The sequence below is a fragment of the Cornus florida genome, unplaced genomic scaffold (genome assembly GCF_030987335.1).
Source record: "Cornus florida cultivar Cherokee Brave unplaced genomic scaffold, ASM3098733v1 CherokeeBrave_3.0.0_Hap2_Chr05, whole genome shotgun sequence".
NCBI classification, from domain to species: Eukaryota; Viridiplantae; Streptophyta; class Magnoliopsida; order Cornales; family Cornaceae; genus Cornus; species Cornus florida.
The window spans coordinates 97,526,701-97,552,769 of NW_026775575.1; the positions used below are offsets into that span (position 1 = coordinate 97,526,701).

A 26,069-nucleotide genomic window follows, 5' to 3' on the forward strand; every position below is an offset into this window, starting at 1 on the left:
AAATTTCTACCTTTGAATTTTGCGCAAAGTTATTTTTTTCAATTTAACAACCTTCGCCAAGATTCAAAGAGTGTGTTAGATTACACCGAAGAATTTTACAAACTCATGGCCTGGAATGACATTTAAGAAACTGAAGAACAACTTGTTTCAAGATATGTTGGTGGGTTGAAAATTCCACTTCGCGATGAAGTAGAAATCTATCGAGTATGGAGGGTCAATGATGCTTTCTAATTAGCTTTGAAAGTTGAGGCTAAACTGGCTCGTGGTGGTGCTACAAATTTTGTGGATGTTTGTAGTCTTTATCCTTCTTCTAAAGGAGAATCTTCTCGTAGTGGAGGAACTAATTCCGAGTTTGGAGACGCGAGTAAAAATTCTAGAAAATCAGCCCCTAACAACCGTGTTGGAGCTTAATCTAGTCGCAACAACAATCCTATGTCTTGTTTCAAATGCGGCCAAGTTGGGCATCATTACAACCAATGTCCAAATAGGCAAGTTGATGCTCGTGTGGTTTTTGGTAATTAAGACATTGATGACGGGGTCTTTGATGATTCAAATTAGCCCATATATGATGAAGAATGTGAATTCGAATGTGAGGAGATGGAACCCGAAGAAGGCGAAAGCTTGGTGATCTAAAGAGCACTTTCCACTCCTAGAGTTGAATCCAATGAAGATTGGCTTTGGTCTAATATCTTCAAGACTCGTTACAAATCTCAAGGCAAAGTGTGCACAATTGTTATTGATGGTGGGAGTTGTGAAAACATCGTCTCACAAGAAATGGTGAACAAGCTTAAGCTCAAAACCGAGCCTCATCCAAAGCCTTATCGGATTGCATGGTTCAAGAAAGGAAATGAGGTAAAATTCTCCAAAAGGTGTCTTATTTCATTTTCTGTGGGCTAAAATTATAATGATCAAGTGTGGTGTGATGTTGTTCCTATGGAGGTGTGTCACATACTCCTAGGAAGACCTTGGCAATATGATAAAAATGTTACCCATAATGGTCGTAAGAACACCTACTCCTTTAAAATGGGTAAATTAGAAATTGTTCTCTTACTAAGTAAAGAGGAAAAAACTCCCAAATCTTCACAAGAGGAGGGTAATAATTTTCTAACTCTGTCAAAATTTATGAAAGAAAGTGATGAAACTGGTATTGTATATATGTTGGTTTCTAAAGAAGAAATGCAGCCCATTGATATGCCTAGTGAGCTACAACCTCTTTTGGAAGAGTTTCAAGATGTCACACCTGATGATTTGCTTAATGGTCTCCCTCCACTTAGAGACATTCAACACCAAATTGATCTTATTCCCGTTTCTAGTCTTCCTAACAAGGCTCATTACCTAATGAGCCCAAAAGAACATGAAGAATTAAGAAGGCAAGTCACGGAGTTGTTAAAGAAGGGGTATGTTAGAGAAATCATGAGTCCTTGTGTGGTGCCGGCTTTGTTAACTCCAAAGAAAGATGGGACGTGGCTTATGTGTGTGGATAGCCATGCTATTAATCGAATTACCATCAAATATCGGTTTCCCATCCCAAGAATTGATGACATGTTCAACGTGCTTGCCGGTTCTAAGGTGTTCTCCAAGATTGATCTTAGAAGTGGCTACTATCAAATTCGTATCAAGCCGGGTGATGAATGGAAGACCGCCTTTAAGACTCGTGAAGGCTTATATGAATGGCTTGTCATGCCATTTGGTCTTTCCAATGCTCCAAGCACTTTCATGAGGGTAATGAATCAAGTGCTTCGACCTTTCATTGGTAAATTTGTTGTTGTTTACTTTGATGATATTCTTATTTATAGTCATGATCAAAGTAAGCATATAGAGCATTTGAGGGCTATTCTAAACACTTTGAGGGAGAAAAACTGTATGTAAACCTCAAAAAGTGTTCTTTCATGACAAATAGCCTAGCTTTCCTAGGCTTTGTTTTGACTTCTATAGGGATAAAGGTGGATGAAGAAAAGATCAAAGCTATCCAAAGTTGGCCTACACCAAAAAGCTTACAAGAAGTGAGGAGTTTCCATGGATTTGCTTCATTTTATCACCGATTCATAAGGAATTTCAGCACTGTTTCAGCTTATTTGACTGATTGCATAAAGAAAGGAGTGTTCAAGTGGACAACCGAGGTTGAAAAAAGTTTCCGGCTAGCTTGTTAAAGAAAAATTGTCCAGCGCACCCGTTCTTGCTTTGCCGGACTTTGAAAAAATATTTGAAGTTGATTGTGATGCCTCTCATGTGGGCATTGGTGGGGTACTTAGCCAAGAAGGTCATCCGATTGCCTTCTTTACTGAAAAACTCAATGAAGCTAGGAAGAAATACTCTACTTATGATGTGGAATTTTATTCCATTGTTCAAGCACTTTGAATTCCGATCATGAAGCTCTTAAGTACATCAACAACCAAGGAAGTTTGAACCGAAGACATGCAAAATAGGTTTCTTTCTTACAAGAGTACACTTTTGTGTTGAGACATAAAAGTGGCAAATGTAACAAAGTGGCAAACGCTCTTAGTAGGAGAGTGGCACTTCTAAATTCCATGAGTGTTCAACTTGAAGGGTTTGATGCCATTAGCAGGGGCGGCTCAATGTTATTTGAGGCCTTAGGCAAAAAAAATAAAGTGGTCTTTTAATTAAATCTACCCATATATTTATGTCAGTATTATGCTAATTATTTATTTTGTGATATTTAAACCAATCACTAAATTTTTTCCAAACTCTAGTTCCATTGTTAATTAATTGGCCATGTGATTTCTAATAGTCACATTTAACAATATAAATAAAAATTATAAACAAAATATATAATTTTATGATTACAAAAATTAATAAAATTATAAACTAATTTAAGTTATAGAATAATAGAAACAGATTTCGAATAATTTGGTATAATACTCCAATAAATTATTTAATAGAATATAAGTGTATTCAAAATCTTTTTACAAAGTGAGATTGTGAGATTGTAAACTGTAACCGTGGAGAAGATGGAAAAAAAAGAAAATTTATAATGAGAGAGGAGAAAAAATATATACGGAGTAAGAAAAAAAGAGAAAATAAAAGTTAATAGGAGTCTTAGAAAAATATAGAAAGTTTCACCAATTTTCACGTAAATATATATTTAATATTTAGTGTGTGTATATATGTTGATTTAATGAGGGTGAGAGAGAGCAAAATATATATAATAATAATAATAATAATAATAATAATAAAAGGATAGAAATATTTTGGGCACACTTTGTATTTGTTGAGGTTTAATAATATAAGAAAAGAAAATATTTAGGTAAGTTATAATACATAAAGAAAGAAAAAAATTTGGGCCCCTCAAAAAAAATATAAAGAATAGAAATCTTTTAGGTCAACTGTCAAATTTCTCTATATGTTATAGGTTAATAATTAAAGAAAATACTATAATTGTTTTAGAAAAGTTATAATATATAAAGAAATAAAAAATTATGGGGCCTTCTTATTGGATGGGGCCTTAGGCAACCGCCTAACTCGCCTAAGGCTCTAGCCGCCCCTGGCCATTAGAGACATGTATGCTAAAGATGAAGATTTTGGTGAAATTTGGAAACTTTGTAAAGAAGGGTGACACCAAAACTATCTTCTCCAAGATGATTTTCTCTTTAAAGGAGCTCGCTTATGCATTCCAAAATGCTCACTTGGAGAGTATATCATTAAAGAACTTCATTCGGGAGGCTTGGGAGGACATTTTGGGAGAGACAAAACCGTCTTGCTTGTGAAGGAAAAATATTTTTGGCCTACCATTTATCGAGATGTGACCCATTATGTGAAGAGATGCCAAGTATGCCAAACTTGTAGAGGGCAAACGCAAAATATTTGTGCTTACACTCCATTATCACTTCCTAAGGCTCCATGGGAAGATGTTAGTATGGATTTTATGGTGGGTTTACCAACAACACAAAGAGGTAATTAATCCATTTTTGTGGTAGTTGATCGGTTCTCTAAAAGAGCTCATTTTATTCTTTGCAAGAAGACTATGGACGCCTCTTATGTTGCCAATCTTTATTTTAATGAAGTGGTTAAACATCATGGTGTTCCCAAGTCCATTGTTTCGGATAGGGATACCAAATTCCTTAGTCATTTTTGGAGGTATTTGTGGAAGAGGATTGGTACTAGTTTGCTTTATAGTAGTGCCTATCATCCGCAAACGGATGGACAAACTGAAGTGGTGAATAGAACCTTGGGGAATTTGCTTAGAGGACTAGCAGCAAAGAGACCCAAGCAATGGGACATGTTTCTTCCTCAAGCTGAATTTGCCTATAATTATGTGGTGAATCGTTTTATCGGAAAGAGTCCATTTGAGGTGGTTTATGGGCAAGCTCCAAGACACTACCTTAACCTTGCACCAATTCCTAATCCCTCTTTGCCTAATAAGAGGATTGAGGATTTTGCTACATCCATGGCAAGATGTCATGAAGAAGTGAGAAAGAAACTTGAAGAAAGCAATGAGAAGTACAAGGAAGCTGCTAATGTTCATCGGTGAATTAAAATTTTCAAGGAATGAGATCTTGTATGGGTTTACTTGAAAAAAGAAAGATGTCCAGCTAGGTCTTACAACAAGCTCAAGGAGAAGAAGGTTGGTCTATGTCGGGTTCTCAAGAAAATCAATGATAATGCTTACAAGGTTGAACTTCCCCCCAATATTCATACCCATCCTACTTTCAATGTTCGAGATTTGTCAAAATATCATGGAGAGCTGGTTGCAAACTCGTGGACGAGTTCTTTCTCACACGGGGAGGATGATGCAGTGCCTACTTTGTAGCCTTGTCAACAACATGCGGATTCTTAAGTGGCTAATTGGAAGATCATGAGATGTCTTGGAAAATTACTTGTTCTCCTCAACAACTTATATTTATTTTCTTGGTATTTTGGGTATTGGAAGGTTTTTTTAATTTAAGGTTGTCAATCTTAAGCCTTGTGTTTTGAGTTGGGAGTTGAAGCCTCATCAATGTAGTGTTGAAGTTGGAGTCTTATATTTATTTGTGCTAGGAGTGAAGAAGTTACAGAACTAGAATTTATATTTTGTAATGAAATTATAAAGCATAGCTCTTTGTTTATCCAACTCCTTTCTTAGTTGTGTCTTATTGTCTCACAATTTTTCTTCTTCCTTCTCATCCAACTGCGTCAATATGCTACTTGATCAGCTGTAAAATTAAATGAAAACGGTACCTTCATTTGAGAAAAAATTGCTGAAAAACTTGTAGTTCAATTATTAATTTATCACCAAACTAGAAAAAGCATAAATAAATATATCAATTACAGAGTGAATCATTGATTTTAGTAGAGAGCTAATCCTTTAAAGTTACCAATCCAAAGAAATTGAAGAAGCACAAAGGGTGCTTATATTCAAATAAGAACCGTAATGTTGATTCTTAATCACAAAACATATATGTTGTGTTTGGGAGTACTAAATTAGTAATTTAAAGCAAATTTCTTTTAATTCAAATTCCACAGTCTGATTAGATACTCTCTAAGATGGGTTTAAAGCAATGCCAGTTATAATTTCAATGTTCTAAAAGAACAAGTCAGAGAGATTTTGTAATCTTTGTAATTTTTCTTGTTCATTGACCCAGTCATAGTACCATGATAAATGAACAGTTCAACCCATATGTATATTTTAAACATTCATTGTTGCATAATTTAATCTAGCTCACAACATTGAGCCGGTTGGTTCCTTAATATTAAGGACTTAAAAACTCTATAAATTGAACTTCAAACTCTACGCCTAAATTTGCAAACAGACAAACACGCATATATATTCAAGAATAACTCAAAATCATTCTGGTACTAATAAAATTCGTTGTTGCATATATAAAAAATGCGTATATATTCAAGACAAACATGTTTTTTTAAATGTTGCATCATTGATCTTTGCGATGAATTGGGACCCGCCATCCCGGTCCATATGCATTAGAAATCTATAAATAGGCACCATTTCATCTCCTAATTATTGTAGTACTCACTCCTTATAATTCATTTGAAGAAAACACAAGTAAGATAATACAATGGCCACCACCCATATCATCATCGTTGCCATCCTTGCACTCTCCATTTCAGTTTCTGCTAAGGAATTCATTGTCGGGGATGATGCGGGCTGGGACGTAGGCCCTGATTACCAAGACTGGGCCGAGGGAAAGGAATTTGTGGTCGGAGACACACTAGGTACTTTTATCTCTACTACTACTTTAATTTTTTAACTTTGAATCATATATATGCTCAATTAAGTTGTAAATTTTGTGCTTCTGTGATACCTTGAATTTTAGAAATGAGACTAGCTAGCTAGTCACTCTAAAAAACCAACCATTTCAATCAATTTGATATCTGATATGTGTGTGTGTGTGTGTGCAGTGTTCAAATATCCTGTGGGAGATCACAATGTCTTCAAAGTGAATGGAACTGCATTCAAAGCGTGCATGAAGCCACCTCCCAGTGAGGCTCTGACGACCGGAAATGATGTGATCACCCTAGCCACGCCGGGGAAGAAATGGTACATTTGTGGCGTTGGCATGCATTGTGCGTATGGTGAACAGAAGCTAGCCATTACTGTGCAACCGAATAATTTAGCTCCCGCGCCATCTTTTACTTTCCCAATTGGTGGTGCAATTTCATCTCCATCTCCAATGCCAGCCCCAATGCCAGCCGTATGGTACCCTGCACGAAAAATAGATACAATTAAAAACTAAGGATGGATCCATGACTGCAAAAGTTGGGAAGGGATTCTGCAGATGGTTATATGGTTCGAGATTATCAATTTGATATCTGTCGTGTTATTTTTGATTTGGCTAGCATTTGTCAGGTTTATTGGGATGTACTTTTCAATTTGAATAATTAATTTACTTGTTTTCTAGCATACTCTTTCAGTTGAATTGAGCAAATTTCTCAATATTAATGTATTTGGTTGATTACATAGAAGTGTCTTACATTGGATACATTGATGTCTTACCTAAAGTTATGACAGATAAATTTTCCGCATAGCAACATAAGGGGGCTCAGTTGAAATTTATTTATTTATTTTTATTTTTTGAAAAAAGGAAAAAATAATACATTTGACATCTAAGTAAATATGTCATATCATATGATAATTGACCGGGATCAATGGCGCCATAACCATATAATATAATTACTTCTCACACATTTAAGCCTCAAGCAAAATACTTTATTCCTTTTTTTTTTTTGTTTTTTTTATTTTATTTATCTCCCGGTAAAAATACTAGTCTATATGGAATAAATGGCCCGGACCACCAAACAGGCTTCGAGAGCAGAAGACACGTAGGCAGAAGCAAGAAATCAAATAAGACCCACATTTGGGCCCAACCGAAAGCACACCTTACAACTGATGATTGCCAAACACTCGTAAATAGCATGCTATCTAAAGTGAATATTTGGACTGCTAGAGCACTTTCCTTTACAGAAAGACTACTCATCAAGGCAACACTCTTTAGTATGAATATCTATTGGTCAAACATTTTGATACTTCTTGTCAAAGTGTGTGAGCTCATTACTCAAATTCTACAAATATTTCTATGGTCAGGACTAAACATGAACAGATTCAAGGCAAAAGTGGACAGGGAACATGTGTGCACACCAAAGAAAGCAGATGGATTGGAACTACATGATATTCAGGAGTGGAATAATGTTGTCATATTGAGACACCTATGGACCTTATGCTCAAGTGAAGAACATAGCTTATGGAAGACTTGGACAGAAGAACACTTGTCAAACAGAAAAGCATCTGTGATATCAATATTCCAAATCAATGCTCATGATTCTGGAGGAAATTGATGCAAAACAGACACTTAGCACAACCTCTGATCAAGCACAAAGTTAATAATGGCTCTTCAACAATGGTATTTTTTGATAACTGGTTGCCCTGTGGACTTCTTCATCAGGTATTAAACTCAAACTCTTTTCATAAATAGGGATGGTTCATCTACAGGTTTATTAAAGTGTCTCAACTCCCCACTCATAACCAATGGACATGGCCTAGGAGCTTATCTAAATATCCCCACACTTTGACCTAACCACACTCGCCTAACCACACTCACCTTACCAAATTTGTTATTGAATGACCTCATCCAATGGGATCCCTCACAAACAAAGAGCTATTCTCTCAAACACAACATCACAGCCATCTCTCCCACTCTCCCCATTATACATTGACACAAGTTGGTATCGTTCAAACATCCTAATCCCAAAGCACTCCTTCTGTTTCTGGGTTGCAAAAATTGATAGATAATTTATTTTAGGTAGGTTTTATTTTATTTTTTTCGTAAAAATTTTAAGATAATTAAATACCAATAAATTAAAAAAATATTTTTTGAAAAATATTATTTTATATCCAAAAAAAATGGAGCCAAATGTTCAGAAGCGACAAGGAAACAGAGCGAGAGCGCATAAAAGCTACCTCAAATCTGCCCACATGATGATTGTGTTGGGATTTATATGCCCTGGCATAGTAAATTCCTGCTTGGATTAATTGACATATGTTCCTGACGTTTCTGAAATATTTATATTTTATACAATTGGTGAATTCAATGTATTATGTTTCGATTCACTATGAAATTGATAGTGTCCATGTAATTACAAGAAATATTTATATATATGTATGTGATGACAATCAATGCATGATATATAAATAGTAATTATAAATTGTTCATAGTCGGTAATTATGGATGGACTCATAATTAAGTAAGACTTGAACTGGATCCGCGTTAGGTTGAGATATATTGCGAGAGCCGTCGTATGCAATTACTCCCTATCACCGTCATGGCATTTGACTCTTAAGCATGAGAAAAGTATAGACTCTTTTATTAATTAATAATTACTTTGATTTGTTCGGCGGATTCTTCGGGATCCTTAGACCGACACTTTGGGTAGTTATGTAATTAACAGTTAGAGGGTTATATTTCAATATTTGCATCATTGCTACTTGTATTTATTTTGTATTGATTATGGTTGATCACAAAGTAAATTCAAAGGCCTTCGTGTGTTTTTAGACAAAATGATTTATTATATATTTATTTATTTAAATTATTATTTTTGTCAAACAAATGTTTTATTGTGATCGAGCTAGAAATAATCAAAGGTACCAAAATAAATATATTAATTAAGTAGTCGGATTGATGGCTATATTTATCCGATAACTAATTATGCATAGAGGGGTCAAAGTGCAATATTGACTTAGAGGTTATTTATTATTTAATTGGAGTTCAATTAATTTCTTTTAGTGGAGTAGAAATTAATTTATGAATTAATTGAATTGGGTCCATGGACCGGGCCAATTATTAATTCATTGTAGCCAATAAAATAATAGGCCCAATGGATTCTCACTCATAGCCTAACTTGATATTGGAATCATATTAGATTTGAGACATATGAATTAGAGATGGAGAAGGATTTGTTGTTTCCTATTCTTTATTTTTATGTTGCCTATAAATATACATGGTCTATGTATATTTTAGGGGGTGATTTTGATGAGAAGAAAAAAAGGAATAACTTTTCTCTCTCTAGAAAATTAGGGTTTATGTTCTCATCTAATGGAGGCTCCCACAAGCCTAGTTTTCCAAGGTCATTCATGGAGGCATATGAGTGATTCCTAAAGGTAAAACAATTACTAAGAAGATGGAGATCCAAGGAGAATGCATCTTGCTAAGGGATCTACAATAAGTGAGAACATTCACTTTAGAGGAGAGATCTAAGGTTTACTCAAACCTTGATGTAAGTATTCAATCTTTTAATTGAATGATACATCATGTTTTATTTTTGCATGAAACTTGTCTCTATGTAATGAATCAAGATCTATGAATTTAAATCCCTCGAAAAGTTTTTAAAACTAGTACGTTTCCCAATAGTGGTATCAGAGCATGGTTTGATTCATTACTAGAGATCATGTTTTTATCAAAATCATCATCATGGATCCAAATATATATATGCATATGTTTATATTATTATATGATCATGATGTATGTATAATTGTGAATGAATGATGATGAATATTTGGGCCATGGATGAAGCTTATAGGTTATTGGAATGTAATTTTATCTTTGGATGAATGTAATTAAGGCTTTGATTTAGCCGTTTGAAAGTTCAATGATGTAATTTATTTTTCCCACTGTATTTCAAGTTGTAAATATTTTTAAAGCCATGTAATATTCATCAAAGGATGCTATGAAGCTTCAAGAAGGTCCAAAAGGGTTAAATTAGGCTTCAGGAATTTTCTGGGATTTTTTAGAAATTTTTTAGAATTTTTCTGAAATTTTTAGGGCCTAAATTTAATTTCTGGAAATTTTTATTAATTTTTCTGGAATTTTCGGCGATTTTCCGGCGACCGGAGCAATGCCGGCGGCGAGGGACAGCGCCGGAAGATGGACGTATAATCCAGTGTAGCAGCACCCATGGTGTACTGAAGAGGACAGCCAATGGAAAAGCGCGTGAAGTACACGCGCTGACAAGGTCAGCATTCTGGCGCGTGAGGTACACACGCCAGACAAAGTCAACCATCCGGCGCGTGAGGAACACGCGCCAGACAAAGGAACCTTCCCCACGCGCGTGCCGGCGCGTGGCAGCGCGTGGCATGCACTGAATCATCTTCCCAGCGCGTGTAAGCGCGTGGGAGCGCGTGGCACGCGCTGGGACTCTCCCGAGGCGCGTGGGAGCGCGTGAATGACCTTCCAGGTGCGTTTCAAGCCTCGTTTTGCTTCTCCTAGCGCGTATCAACCTCCTGCGGGTGTTTTCATGCTGATGAAAGACCATCATGCAGTTATTAGAGCAATTAAATGTTAAAAGCTGAATCCATTGGCCATTTAAATTACTTCTGTCTGTTATTTATTTATTTAACTGATGCATGGAATAATTAATTGTTTATTATTATTATTCATGCATTGGATCCATGATATTTAATTAAATGACTTGATTTATATTAATTAAATTATGAAAATTAATTGGATTTGATTACTAATTAATTTGAGGGCACTTATTGGGAAACGAAAAATTATTTTTGTAAATTATTTTTAAAGAGTGTGCTTCAAATTAAATATTAGTGAATCGTTTAAAGTCCAAATATTTTCTAAATTTAATTGGATTAAAATCAAGACGTTTTGCATGCATTATATCATGTAAATGAATAAAATGAAAACCCTAATTATGAATGATCAAAAATTGAGTGGGAGCGGGGTTTTTTATACATTGCCCCATGGCCTTCGTTATTAACACCATTGTAATTAGGTCTTCAAAAATAAGGCCCCACGCATGATTTGAAGAGTCTTAATATTACAAGAATGGTTATCTCATAAAAATAATAATATTAAATGTTCATTGTAATTAGATCTTTAAAAATAAGGCCCTACGCATGATTTAAAGAGTCTAGATTATAATGACAAGATATTTAATGTTTTATTTTTCGTTAGAGTATTAATAACGTTATAAACTCAATCTAAAATCAATAGTGTTAGCTCCCCAACGGAGTGGTCTACACTAGGTGATTTTAGAAAGGCTAAACATAATCGGGAATCATTTCATATATATAGACAAGGCATTGTCTTAAGAAATATGGAGATGATGGGATTTGCCCGCTAATAGCAATAATGAACTTCGCCAACCGAATAAGTTATTGGTGTATTGGTTATCCGATTTTTCATGCAGTGGTTAAGGGACCCACATACTATTTTAATGGAAGTGCTCACCTAATAGCAAATGAATCTCAATAATAGTAATAATGAACTCCTCCAACAGGATAAGTTATTGACATATTGATTGGTTGATTTATTATGCTACAGAGTTGAGGGACCCGCATTAATTAAAAGGGATTGTTCACCAATAATGATAATGATCTCTTGTTCGATTGAGATTTATTATATTATATGGTAAACAAATTCATTTTAATTTTAAATATGCATGACAGTATTAATAATTCACCTTGCATATTGTATGAATACATTTATATTCAGACTAATTATGTCTAATCCATTTTTATCTGCTTGCTAATTTCAATGTATGTGGACTTCATTTATAATGACTAGAAAAGGAATTTAGATATTTTATTCACAACGTGGTGGTACAAATGTATTTACTACTTCTAAAACCTAATCCTTTTACTTTAAGATACCCAAGAGAACATTAATGCTTTGAATAAGTGAAATAAGGCAAATGAGATGACTTGGTGCAATATTCTAGAGTTTACCTCGAATACGCTCCAAAGCTAACATTTACATTATTTTATTTTCTTCAAGCATCATGTTAAATGTCAATATGATGTTTTGGTGAGATTAGATAGGGCGTATGCTTACGTACTATGTCAGATTTGAACACCATTAAGATAGCCTAAGGAACTCCAGTATGAAATCGAATTTTGGAAAATGATTGTTTATTATTTAAAAATTAGCTGGAGATTAATAAGGTTAACTTGGGTGGTAAGTTTCAAGTTGACATGATTATTGCCTTGTTACCAAACTCGTTCGACTCTGTTAGAGTGAACTAAATAAGGAATCAGTTTGAGTTCTCACTCGCTGATATTCTTATAGAATTGGTAACAGATGAAGGGATAATCAAGAGTATGAGCGTTCCTATCAATCTAACCTAGTCTATACCATCTTCTTCTAGGCTCAAGTGGACGGGAAAAGCAAAGAAGAAGGATGATAATAGGACTAGACTAGCACAAAACATGGGTATTCAAAAAGGTTAAAGGGAATAAGGCAGTGTATGTTGAGGGCGAAGAAAATTGTTTCTTTTGTCGCTAACTAAAACACTAAAGGACGAACTGTTTGAGCAATGACGTGGCATAGGAAAATATATATTTAATCATTGAGCCATATTATGTGGGTGCGTCTATTAATTCCTGATGGATAGATTCTGGAGCCACTAAACATGTTTGCAATTTATTATAAGGATTTCAGGAATCTAGAAGCCTTGATGATATGGATATATATTTATCTTTTGACCTGATGCCAAGGTTGTAGTTAAGTCAGTGGGAGTATTACATCTGAAATTAGAGAGTATGAGGATATTAGTATTAGAGAACTATCTTTATGCACAGAAGTGAAACGCAATCTCATTCTTATTTCACTTTTGGTTTATAAAAACTGTGTTGTTATTTTGTAAAACTGGTTTTATAAAATTGAATAGATATGCGATTGCTTCTGGTGCATTGAAAGATGGTTAATATACTATAATCACAAACTCTTAAGATTTGCAGGATGTAGAAACTAATGTTGCATCTTCTAGATTGAATGTTAAGAGAAAAATTGTTATTCCTGACTCATTGTATTTTTAATGTCTATTTTTGGGTTGTTATCAATCAAAATAAGATTCAAAGATTGGTCAAAGAAGGTTAATTACCTAGTGAGGCAGGGGAGCCTAAACCAAACTTGTGAACCCTGTTTTGAAGGATAGATAACTCTTAGGGCTTAATCAGCCAGATGAAATAGACATAAAGGACAATTGGAGGGTACACACTGACACGTGTGGTCTTATGAACATCCAAGCAAGATTACTCACGTTTTGGATAAGTTTATCTGATGCAACACAAGTCTTAAACTCTTAGTATTTTCTGAGAAGGTTAAGACTGATGTGGAACACATATTAGGTAAACTTATCAAGACACTTCGATCTGATCGAGGATATGAGTATTTCTTGGGATAGTGCAAAGACTATATGGTCAATGAGGGTATTATGTACCAGTTTTCCGCAATTGACGCTAAATGTATTTAGGTGTCAAATAGGAATAACAGAATTCCACTTAACATGGTTAGATCTATGATCAGCTATGCTACATTATCTCTTTCATTTAAGAGTTTAGCGTTAATAACATCGATGCGCATTATGAACTGCATTCCATCTTAGTCTGTCTCAAGGATACCGTTGAGCTGTGTTTTTGACTAAATCTTAGTTTGAATCACATGCACATATGGGGTAGTCTTGCACATGTGCGCTTGATATGGACAAGTAAGTTGGAAACAGATCATATGCATGATAGATTTGATAGCTACTCTAAAATGTCACTAGGACTGATTATTTTATGATCTCAATGATAAAAGTTGATTGTTTACACTCACTGTTTATCTATAGGAGAATCATATTATGAATCACATACCTAGTAGCATAGTGTTGGAGAATATGGTAAGAGTACCAGATGTACCACAAGTGAACACACTTATTATAGAGATTGAGAATAATATATGAATTCCCTATTGATGCGTTAGCATCATCTACTACACAGATTCTTGCATCGGTACATTGATGTAGTGGGAGGATTATCATCTAATTCGACAGAATCATGTTTTTAGGTGAAACCATTATGGATATCCCTGTTAAACATGAGTTGGACCCAGTAAGCTACACGGAAGCGTGAACCGATGTGGATACAGATCGTTTTGGTGAGTTACTATGAAATCAGAGTTGGAATCTATGTATTCTAATAAATTCTGGGATCTTGTAGAACTTTCTAGTAGGGTGATTCCTATGGAAGGCAAGTTAATCTACAAAAAGATACCAGAAGATTTCTTAGTGAATAAATCGTGAGTGTACAAGGGAATGTCATTATTTTTCTTAATTCTATATATTGATGACATCCTACTCATTTATAATGACGTGGAAGTTTTGTCATCAATTAAAAGGTAGTTGTTCAATTACTTTTAAATGAAGGATTTTCAAGATGTAAGCTATATTCCTAGGATCAAGCTTTTGCAAGATCAGGTTAAAAGGAAAATAGGCTTATCTTAATAATCCTACATTGATAAAGTTTTGACCAGGTTTGGTATGCATAACTCAAAGAATGAGTTCTTGCTTTATTGATATGGATCGCCCTCTCTAGTAAGTAGTTTTTCAAGACTAGCAGAGGAGATTGAGCAAATGAGACTGGAACAATATGTTTCGGCATATGAGAGTCTCATATATGCCATGGTCTATACCAAACAGGACATCCGCTACATAGTAGGGATAGTCAGTAGAGATCAGTCCAATACTGGACTTGACAACTGGTCTATTGTGAAAAATATCATTAAGTACCTAAGGAGAATCAATGATATCATACTCATTTATGGATGTGATGATATGATCCTAGTCAGGTATGCTAGTTCTGATTTTCAATCAGAAGTAGATACTATGAGGTTCATGACTTAGTGTATGTTCACTTAATGGAAGGGAAATCAGTTGGTAGATTGTTAAGCAGATTTCAACTGTTGACTTAAACCTGCAGGTGGAATATATTGCAGCCTTAAAGGTGGCAATATAAGCCTATTGGTTTGATCTCACTGATTTAGAGGTTGTGGAGCATACTAGCCTGCCTATCGAGCTATATTGCGACAATAGTGCAGAAGTAGTCCAAATCAATGACCCAAGGTTCCATAGATGAACAAAATACACTGATAGGAAGTATCATGTTCTACTTGATATTATCCGGCAAGAAAATGTACTTGTAGCTAGAACATTGCATTGGAACACAACTTTGTTGATCCATTATCAAAGATGTCATTGATCAATAATTTTGATCATCATCTGGATAACATTGGAGTTAGTTACAATTTGAATTGGCTATGAGGGCAAGTGGGAGCTGTTGGGATTTATATGCCCTGGCATAGCAAATTCCTGTTTGGATTAATTGACATATGTTCCTGACGTTTCTGAAATATTTATATTTTATACAATTGGTGAATTCAATGTATTATGTTTCGATTCACTATGAAATTGATAGTGTCCATGTAATTACAAGAAACATTTATATATATGTATGTGATGACAATCAATGCATGATATATAAATAGTAATTATAAATTGTTCATAGTCGGTAATTATGGATGGACTCATAATTAAGTAAGACTTGAACTGGATCCGCGTTAGGTTGAGATATATTGCGAGAGCCGTCGTATGCAATTACTCCCTATCACCGTCATGGCATTTGACTCTTAAGCATGAGAAAAGTATAGACTCTTTTATTAATTAATAATTACTTTGATTTGTTCGGCGGATTCTTCGGGATCCTTAGACCGACACTTTGGGTAGTTATGTAATTAATAGTTAGAGGGTTATATTTTCAATATTTGTATCATTGCTACTTGTATTTATTTTGTATTGATTATGGTTAATCACAAAGTAAATTCGAAGGCCTTCGTGTGTTTTTAGACAAAATAATTTATTATATATTTATTTATTTAAATTATTATTTTTGTCAAACAAATGTTTTATTGTGATCGAGCTAGAAATAATCAAAGGTACCAAAATAAATATATTAATTAAGTAGTCGGATTGATGACTATATTTATCCGATAACTAATTATGCATAGAGGGGTCAAAGTGCAATATTGACTTAGAGGTTATTTATTATTTAATTGGAGTTCAATTAATTTCTTTTAGTGGAGTAGAAATTAATTTATGAATTAATTGAATTGGGTCCATGGACCGGGCCAATTATTAATTCATTGTAGCCAATAAAATAATAGGCCCAATGGATTCTCACTCATAGCCTAACTTGATATTGGAATCATATTAGATTTGAGACATATGAATTAGAGATGGAGAAGGATTTGTTGTTTCCTTTTCTTTATTTTTATGTTGCCTATAAATATACATGGTCTATGTATATTTTAGGAGGTGATTTTGATGAGAAGAAAAAAAAGAATAACTTTTCTCTCTCTAGAAAAGTAGGGTTTATGTTCTCATCTAATGGAGGCTCCCACAAGCCTAGTTTTCCAAGGTCATTCATGGAGGCATATGAGTGATTCCTAAAGGCAAAACAATTACCAAGAAGATGGAGATCCAAGGAGAATGCATCTTGCTAAGGGATCTACAATAAGTGAGAACATTCACTTTAGAGGAGAGATCTAAGGTTTACTCAAACCTTGATGGTAAGTATTCAATCTTTTAATTGAATGATACATCATGTTTTATTTTTGCATGAAACTTGTCTCTATGTAATGAATCAAGATCTATGAATTTAAATCCCTCGAAAAGTTTTTAAAACTAGCACGTTTCCCAACAGATTGAAGCTCGCTTTGAACTGGCAGTTAATAAACATTCAATTGTGTTTTTACTGATGTAAACCTCCCCCCCCCCCCCCCCCCCCAAACACACACAACAATATTGATGTACATGTACTTTAGAAGCAACCTTCAACTTCTTCCATGTGACACATATAACACGATTCTACATTTTTCAAGACATTCATGCTATTGTATAGTTTTTAGTTCATGATGTATACTCCATAGCACAGTTTTTTTTTTTTTCTCATTTTTTGGTGTTTGGAAGACTCTAAGGTTAAGAAATTATTTATCATGTAAATCATTTTGCCTTCAAATGACTGAAAATGATTTATCAAAAAAGTTTTCTTAAGTCATTTTCCACAAGCTACCTTGGGTCATCTAATCATATGTATTCTCATTGAACACCTATATGCCTCTAACAACTAATCTTTTTCAGTCCTCCCAATCTAAATTTTAATTTTCAGTCTTCTCTTTATATGTACGTATACATAGAGTGAGAGGAGTGAGAAAGAGAGGAAAGAGAAAGAGGGACATAAATTTGGGTTGGCAGAGGAACACATTTGGGTCGAGAGCATGTTCTAGAGAGAGAGAGTGGAGGGAGAAAGTAACAAGAAGGAGAGGGAGGTATGGTTTAATGCAGAGAGAGGGGGATGGTTTAAGGAGTACTATTCCCTGTTGGTGAGAAATATTGAATAAAGAAAGAGTTAACTGCGCACAAAAATTGATCTAGAAATTATTTTACTGATTGTTGCCAAACACCGAAAAAAAATATATATATATATATTTTACAAGGAAAACAATTTACGTCCAAACAAACGGAGCCTAAATATGTGATGCAGTGCCTACTTGGCAGCTTAGTCAACAACATACGTACAAATGCTAAAGTGGCTAATTGGAAGATCATGAGATGTCTTGGAAAATGACTTGTTCTCCTCAACAACTTATATTTATTTCTTGGTATTTTGGGTATTGGAAGGTGTGTTTAATTTAAGGTTGTCAATCTTAAGCCTTGTGTTTTGAGTTAGGAGTTGAAGCCTCATCAATGTAGTGTTGAAGTTTGAGTCTTATATTTATATGTGCCGGGAGTGCAGAAGTTACAAAACTAGAATTTATATTTTGTAATGAAATTATAGAGCATAACTGTTTGTTTATCCAACTCCTTTCTTAGTTGTGTCTTATTGTTTCATAATTTTTTTCTTCCTTCTCATCCAACCGCATCATTTGGTATCAGAGCTTGCGCTACGCTCTCGGGCTGACTTTTAGTGTTCTTGTTTCATGGCAGTTAGAAGAGGTAGAGGAAGAAATGGCAACCGTATGATGGGAGATTTAAGGGATGAAAGAGATGTTGAACTTCAAGCACTTCGAAGACAAGTTGAACAACTTACCTTGTGGCTGGAACGCCAAGAAGCTTATTGCAAGTAGGGTAGATCAAGTCGTGGGTCTTCTACTGACGAGTCCGATAAGAACCGTTTTGCCAATTGTGTAGGGCTATGGTTGGGAAGGTTCTATCGTGATTCTGAATATGTGAAGATTGATTTACCAGAGTTCCATGGTCGTCTTCAGCCCAAAGAGTTTCTTGATTGGCTTAGTGCCATTGGGAAACTCTTTGATTACAAATAAACACCCGATAATCAAAAAGTGAAGCTTGTGGCAACAAGGCTTCGAGGTTATGCTTCAGCATGGTGGGACAAAGTTCAAGAGATTAGGCTTCGCAAGGGAAAGCCTAAAATTACTTCATGGGAGAAAATGAAATCTAGGCTTCAAGAGAAATTTCTACCTTTGAATTTTGCATTAAGTTATTTTTCTCAATTTAACAACCTTCGCCAAGATTCAAAGAGTATGTTAGATTACACCGAATAATTTTACAAACTCATGGCCTGGAATGACATTTAAGAAACTGAAGAACAACTTGTTTCAAGATATGTTGGTGGGTTAAAAATTCCAATTCGCCATAAAGTAGAAATCTATCGAGTATAGAGGGTCAATGATGCTTACTAATTAGCTTTGAAAGTTGAGGCTAAACTGGCTCGTGGTGGTGCTTAAAATTTTGTGGATGTTCGTTGTCTTTATCCTTCTTCTAAAGGAGAATCTTCATGTGGTGGAGGAACTAATTCCGAGTTTGGAGACGCGAGTAAAAATTCTAGAAAATCAACCCCTACCAACCATGTTGGAGCTAAATCTAGTCGCAACAACAATCCTATGTCTTGTTTCAATTGCGGCCAAGTTGGGCATCGTTACAACCAATGTCCAAAGAGGCAAGTTGATGCTCATGTGGCTTTTGGTAATTAAGACATTGATGACGGGGTCTTTGATGATTCAAATCAGCCCATATATGATGAAGAATGTGAATTCGAACGTGAGGAGATTGAACCCGAAGAAGGCGAAAGCTTGGTGATCCAAAGAGCACTTGCCACTCCTAGAGTTGAATCCAATGAAGATTGGCTTCGGTCTAATATCTTCAAAACTCGTTACAAATCTCAAGGCAAAGTGTGTACAATTGTTATTGATGGTGGGAGTTGTGAAAACATCGTCTCACAAGAATTGGTGAACAAGCTTAAGCTTAAAACCGAGCCTCATCCAAAGCCTTATCGGATTGCATGGTTCAAGAAAGGAAATGAGGTAAAATTCTCCAAAAGGTGTCTTATTTCATTTTCTATGGGCAAAAATTATAATGATCAAGTGTGGTGTGATGTTGTTCCTATGGATGTGTGTCACATACTCCTAGGAAGACCTTGGCAATATGATAAAAGTGTTACCCATAATGGTCGTAAGAACACCTACTCCTTTAAAATGGGTAAATTAGAAATTGTTCTCTTACTAAGTAAAGAGGAAAAAACTCCCAAATCTTCCTGCTTTGCCGGCTTGTTAAAGAAAAATTGTCCAGCGCACCCGTTCCTGCTTTGCCGAACTTTGAAAAAATCTTTGAAGTTGATTGTGATGCCTCTCATGTGGGCATTGGTGGGGTACTTAGCCAAGAAGGTCATCCGATTGCCTTCTTTACTGAAAAATTCAATGAAGCTAGGAAGAAATACTCTACTTATGATGTGGAATTTTATTCCATTGTTCAAGCACTTTGAATTCCAATCATGAAGCTCTCAAGTACATCAACAACCAAGGAAGTTTGAACCGAAGACATGCAAAATGGGTTTCTTTCTTATAAGAGTACACTTTTATGTTGAGACATAAAAGTGGCAAATGTAACAAAGTGGCAAACGCTCTTAGTAGGAGAGTGGCACTTCTAAATTCCATGAGTGTTCAACTTGAAGGGTTTGATGCCATTAGAGACATGTATGCCAAAGATGAAGATTTTGGTGAAATTTGGAAACTTTGTAAAGAAGGGTGACACCAAAACTATCTTCTCCAGGATAATTTTCTCTTTAAAGGAGCTCGTTTGTGCATTCCAAAATGCTCACTTGGAGAGTATATCATTATAGAACTTCATTCGGGAGGCTTGGGAGGACACTTTGGGAGAGACAAAACCGTCTTGCTTGTGAAGGAAAAATATTTTTGGCCTACCATTTATCGAGATGTGACCCATTATGTGAAGAGATGCCAAGTATGCCAAACTTGTAGAGGGCAAACATAAAATATTGGTGCTTACACTCCATTACCTCTTCCTAAGGCTCCATGGGAAGATGTTAGTATGGATTTTATGGTGGGTTTACCAACAACACAAAGAGGTAATTACTCCATTTTTGTGGTTGTTGATCGGTTATCTAAAATAGCTCATTTTATTCCTTGCAAGAAGACTATGGACGCCTCTTATGTTACCAATCTTTATTTTAATGAAGTGGTTAAACTTCGTGGTGTTCCCAAGTCCATTGTTTCGGATAGGGATACCAAATTCCTTAGTCATTTTTGGAGGTGTTTGTGGAAGAGGATTGGTACTAGTTTGCTTTATAGTAGTGCCTATCATCCCCAAACGGATGGACAAACTGAAGTGGTGAATAGAACCTTGGGGAATTTGCTTAGAGGACTGGCAGCAAAAAGACCCAAGCATTGGGACATGTTTCTTCCTCAAGCTGAATTTACCTATAATTATGCGGTGAATCGTTTTACTGGAAAAAGTCCATTTGAGGTGGTTTATGGGTAAGCTCCAAGACACTACCTTAACCTTGCACCAATTCCTATTCCCTCTTTGCCTAATAAGAGGATTGAGGATTTTGCTACATCCATGGTAAGAGTTCATGAAGAAGTGAGAAAGAAACTTGAAGAAAGCAATGAGAAGTACAAGGAAGCTGCTAATGTTCATCGGTGAATTAAAATTTTCAAGGAATAAGATCTTGTATGGGTTTACTTGAAAAAAGAAAGATGTCCAGCCGGGTCTTACAACAAGCTCAAGGAGAAGAAGGTTGGTCTATGTCGGGTTCTCAAGAAAATCAATGATAATGCTTACAAGGTTGAACTTCCCCCCAATATTCATACCCATCCTACTTTCAATGTTCGAGATTTGTCAGGATATCATAGAGAGCTGGTTGCAAACTCGTGGACGAGTTCTTTCTCACACGGGGAGGATGATGTAGTGCCTACTTTGTAGCCTTGTCAACAACATGCGGATTCTTAAGTGGCTAATTGGAAGATCATGAGATGTCTTGGAAAATTACTTGTTCTCCTCAACAACTTGTATTTATTTGCTTGGTATTTTGGGTATTGGAAGGTTTTTTTAATTTAAGGTTGTCAATCTTAAGCCTTGTGGTTTGAGTTGGGAGTTGAAGCTTCATCAATGTAGTGTTGAAGTTGGAGTCTTATATTTATATGTGCTGGGAGTGAAGAAGTTACAGAACTAGAATTTATATTTTGTAATGAAATTATAGAGCATAGCTCTTTGTTTATCCAACTCCTTTCTTAGTTGTGTTTTATTGTCTCATAATTTTTCTTCTTCCTTCTCATCCAACCGCGTCAATATGCTACTTGATCAGCTGTAAAATTAAATGAAAACGGTACCTTCATTTGAGCAAAAATTGTTGAAAAACTTGTAGTTCAATTATTAATTTATCACCAAACTAGAAAAAGCATAAATAAATATATCAATTACAGAGTGAATCCTTTAAAGTTACCAATCCAAAGAAACTGAAGAAGCCCAAAGGGTGCCTATATTCAAATAAGATCCGTAATGTTGATTCTTAATCACAAAACATATATGCTGTGTTTGGGAGTACTAAATTAGTAATTTAAAGCAAATTTCTTTTAATTCAAATTCCACAGCCTGATTAGATACTCTCTAAGATGGGTTTAAAGCAATGCCAATTATAATTTCAATGTTCTAAAAGAACAAGTCAGAGAGATTTTGTAATCTTTGTAATTTTTCTTGTTCATTGACCCAGTCATAGTACCATGATAAATGAACAGCTCAACCCATATGTATATTTTAAACATTCATTGTTGCATAATTTAATCTAGCTCACAACATTGAGCCGGTTGGTTCCTTAATATTAAGGACTTAAAAACTCTATAAATTGAACTTCAAACTCTACGCCTAAATTTGCAAACAGACAAACACGCATATATATTCAAGAATAACTCAAAATCATTCTGGTACTAATAAAATTCGTTGTTGCATATATAAAAAATGCGTATATATTCAAGACAAACATGTTTTTTTAAATGTTGCATCATTGATCTTTGCGATGAATTGGGACCCGCCATCCCGGTCCATATGCATTAGAAATCTATAAATAGGCACCATTTCATCTCCTAATTATTGTAGTACTCACTCCTTATAATTCATTTGAAGAAAACACAAGTAAGATAATACAATGGCCACCACCCATATCATCATCGTTGCCATCCTTGCACTCTCCATTTCAGTTTCTGCTAAGGAATTCATTGTTGGGGATGATGCCGGCTGGGACGTAGGCCCTGATTACCAAGACTGGGCCGAGGGAAAGGAATTTGTGGTCGGAGACACACTAGGTACTTTTATCTCTACTACTACTTTAATTTTTTAACTTTGAATCATATATATGCTCAATAGTTGTAAATTTTGTGCTTCTGTGATACCTTAAATTTTAGAAATGAGACTAGCTAGCTAGTCACTCTAAAAAACCAACCATTTTAATCAATTTGATATCTGATATATATGTGTGTGTGTGTGCAGTGTTCAAATATCCTGTGGGAGATCACAATGTCTTCAAAGTGAATGGAACTGCATTCAAAGCGTGCATGAAGCCACCTCCCAGTGAGGCTCTGACGACCGGAAATGATGTGATCACCCTAGCCACACCCGGGAAGAAATGGTACATTTGTGGCGTTGGCATGCATTGTGCGTATGGTGAACAGAAGCTAGCCATTACTGTGCAACCGAATAATTTAGCTCCCGCGCCATCTTTTACTTTCCCAATTGGTGGTGCAATTTCGTCTCCATCTCCAATGCCAGCCCCAATGCCAGCCGTATGGTACCCTGCACGAAAAATAGCTGCAATTAAAAACTAAGGATGGATCCATGACTGCAAAAGTTGGGAAGTGATTCTTCAGATGGTTATATGGTTCGAGATTATCAATTTGATATCTGTAGTGTTATTTTTGATTTGGCTAGCATTTGTCAGGTTTATTGGGACGTACTTTTCAATTTGAATAATTAATTTACTTGTTTTCTAGTATACTCTTTCAGTTGAATTGAGCAAATTTCTCAATATTAATGCATTTGGTTGATTACATAAAAGTGTCTTACATTGGATACATTGATGTCTTACCTAAGTTACAACAAATAAATTTTAAGTACAGCAACATAAGGGGGCTCACTTGAAATTTATTTATTTATTTTTATTTTTTCAAAAAAAGGAAAAAGTAATATATTTGACATCTAAGTAAATATGTCATATGATAATTCACCGGGATCAATGGCGCCATAACCATATAATTATTTCTCACACATTTAATCCTCAAGCAAAATACTTATTCCATTTTTTTTTTTTTATCTCCCGGTAAAAAGACTAGTCAATATGGAAGGCTTGGACAGAAGAACACTTGTCAAACAGAAAAGCATCTGTGATATCAATATTCCAAATCAGTGCTCATGATTCTGGAGAAAATTGATGCAAAACAGACACTTAGCACAACCTCTGATCAAGCACAAAGTTAATAATGGCTCTTCAACGTACAATGGTATTTTTTGATAACTGATTGCCCTGTGGCTTCATCAGGTATTAAACTCAAAACTCTTTTCATAAATAGGGATGGTTCATCAACAGGTTTATTAAAGTGTCTCAACTCCCCACTCATAACCAATGGACATGGCCTACGAGCTTATCTAAAAATCCCCACACTTTGACCTAACTACACTCACCTTACCAAATTTGTTAGTGAAATAATGACCGCACCAACAAAGAGGTATTCTCTCAAACACACCATCACAGCCATCTCTCCCCCTCTCCCCACTATACATTGACACAAGTTGGTATGGTTCAAACATCCCAATCCCAAAGCACTCCTTCTGTTTCTGGGTTGCAATCCAGGAAAAATTATCAACTCTTGACAAGCATTCAATGGATTGTACGATGTAGTCTAATGTATATATACTGTGCTTAAGTGATGCAGGAAGTCATGAACACATTTTCCACCAATGTTCATACTCAAATTTTGTTTGGAATGGAATTCAATAGAAATGTGGGTTTACTATAAACCCTAATTCTTGGCAAAATTTCCTAATTTGAGCATCTTCAAATTGGAAGCAAAAAGCAAATGATTGTAAAATACTTACTTGGAAGCTAATGCTGGCAAGCTTTGTCTACCAAATATGGAGAGAACGCAACAACAAAATCTTCCGCAATCTGAGTGGTGATCCATCCAAAACACTCAATGTAATTGTGAATTTGGTGAGATACAAATTGTTCTCCATCAAGAAATGTTCATACCCGCTGAAGAAATTGCAATGGATTGGAACCTACCCAGCTCTTTCTACGAACTAAGCCACTCGAACCTCTTCTACTCATTTCCACAATCCTCATCCACAACCACAACCAGCACCACAACTGCCCATAACCAATTCCCAAACCTCTGCTGAGACACTTTAGAACTTCTTGATGAATTCCCGCCCATGCTTATGGACTGGGTTTGAGGTTTTGAGATTCTGATATTCACATTGGGCCAACTATTTGGACAATCTGGATGAATTTTATTGTTTTGGGCTTGTTGCCTTTTTTGTTGTTTTGTTTTTTCTATGGGCTTATGGCTCAATATTTTTCTCCTGGGGAATGTGCCATGTACATTTGTAAAGTTTTCGCCTTTATGCATACTTATTTACTCAAAAAATATATATATATTTACATGCATGTTTGTGAAAAATATTTTTCATATAAAACTTATTACATGTCAAATGTTTTTATTTTGGGGAAAAATTTTCTGGTGTTTGATTTTTGAAAATGTTTTAAAATAAAATTAAATCTAGTATGAAATCAAATTTGGTTTCTTACTGAGAAAAAAAATTAATTCCTTCTTCTTTTTTTTTTTGGTTCCCGGAAGTTCAGATAATTGAATTGAGCAAGTAAATATATAATGTACCATACGAAATAAATGGACGGGACCACGGAGAGTCCAGCCAGCAGGACCCAATTCAAAGTACTCATTGGCCCATTGCTTAAAAAATGGTGCCAGAACTATAATTGATTTTACAAGCAATACCCAATTTAAATTAACTCAGTTATTGCAAAAAAATAATAATAATAATAATAATAAAGTGGTACCATGGAGACATGGAGTATAGTGTTGAAATTGGTATTAGAAGAAAACTATTTTGAAATTTAGATTAATATAGTCTTAGTTTCAATTCTAAGCAGTGGATTCTATGCCATTAAACACTGCGTCAATGAAATTTTGAAAGTATCATACACTATACACATGTTCGCTCACAAATAATATTCTTAATAAGACTCCAACCCTCAATCTTCCCTTTTAAAGAGGAGAATCTTCCCCTTTAAAGAGGAGAAATCATATCATCCAAACTAATATACATTAGTTACTTTTCATTATGTTGATATTGGCCAAACTATCACTTTAAAGATTTTTTGGTATTGTAATTCGACCTTGAATGCCCATTTGTTTGTTTGGATATAAAATATTTTTTATTTTTTGTGTTTAGTTGTTGTAAAATATTTA

General features: G+C 35.1%; 1 protein-coding gene across 1 annotated transcript; it reads left to right on the forward strand.

Annotated features, from left to right (window-relative positions):
• Positions 1-6,011: 6,011 nt before the first annotated feature.
• Positions 6,012-23,408, forward strand: LOC132309803 (blue copper protein-like). The gene is made up of 4 exons (XM_059808077.1): positions 6,012-6,168; positions 6,355-6,603; positions 22,785-22,889; positions 23,074-23,408. Exons 1-4 carry the CDS (start codon positions 6,012-6,014, stop codon positions 23,406-23,408), a joined length of 846 nt encoding a protein of 281 aa, XP_059664060.1.
• Positions 23,409-26,069: the final 2,661 nt, after the last annotated feature.

Bases quoted from the DNA above. Each gene is read 5' to 3' on its own strand.
- LOC132309803 (XM_059808077.1), top strand. From the start codon at position 6,012: ATGGCCACCACCCATATCATCATCGTTGCCATCCTTGCACTCTCCATT. The intron at 6,169-6,354 runs GTACTTTTATCT...GTGTGTGTGCAG, and splicing joins TGTGGTCGGAGACACACTAG to TGTTCAAATATCCTGTGGGA. The intron at 6,604-22,784 runs GTGCAATTTCAT...TCTCCATTTCAG, and splicing joins TTTTACTTTCCCAATTGGTG to TTTCTGCTAAGGAATTCATT.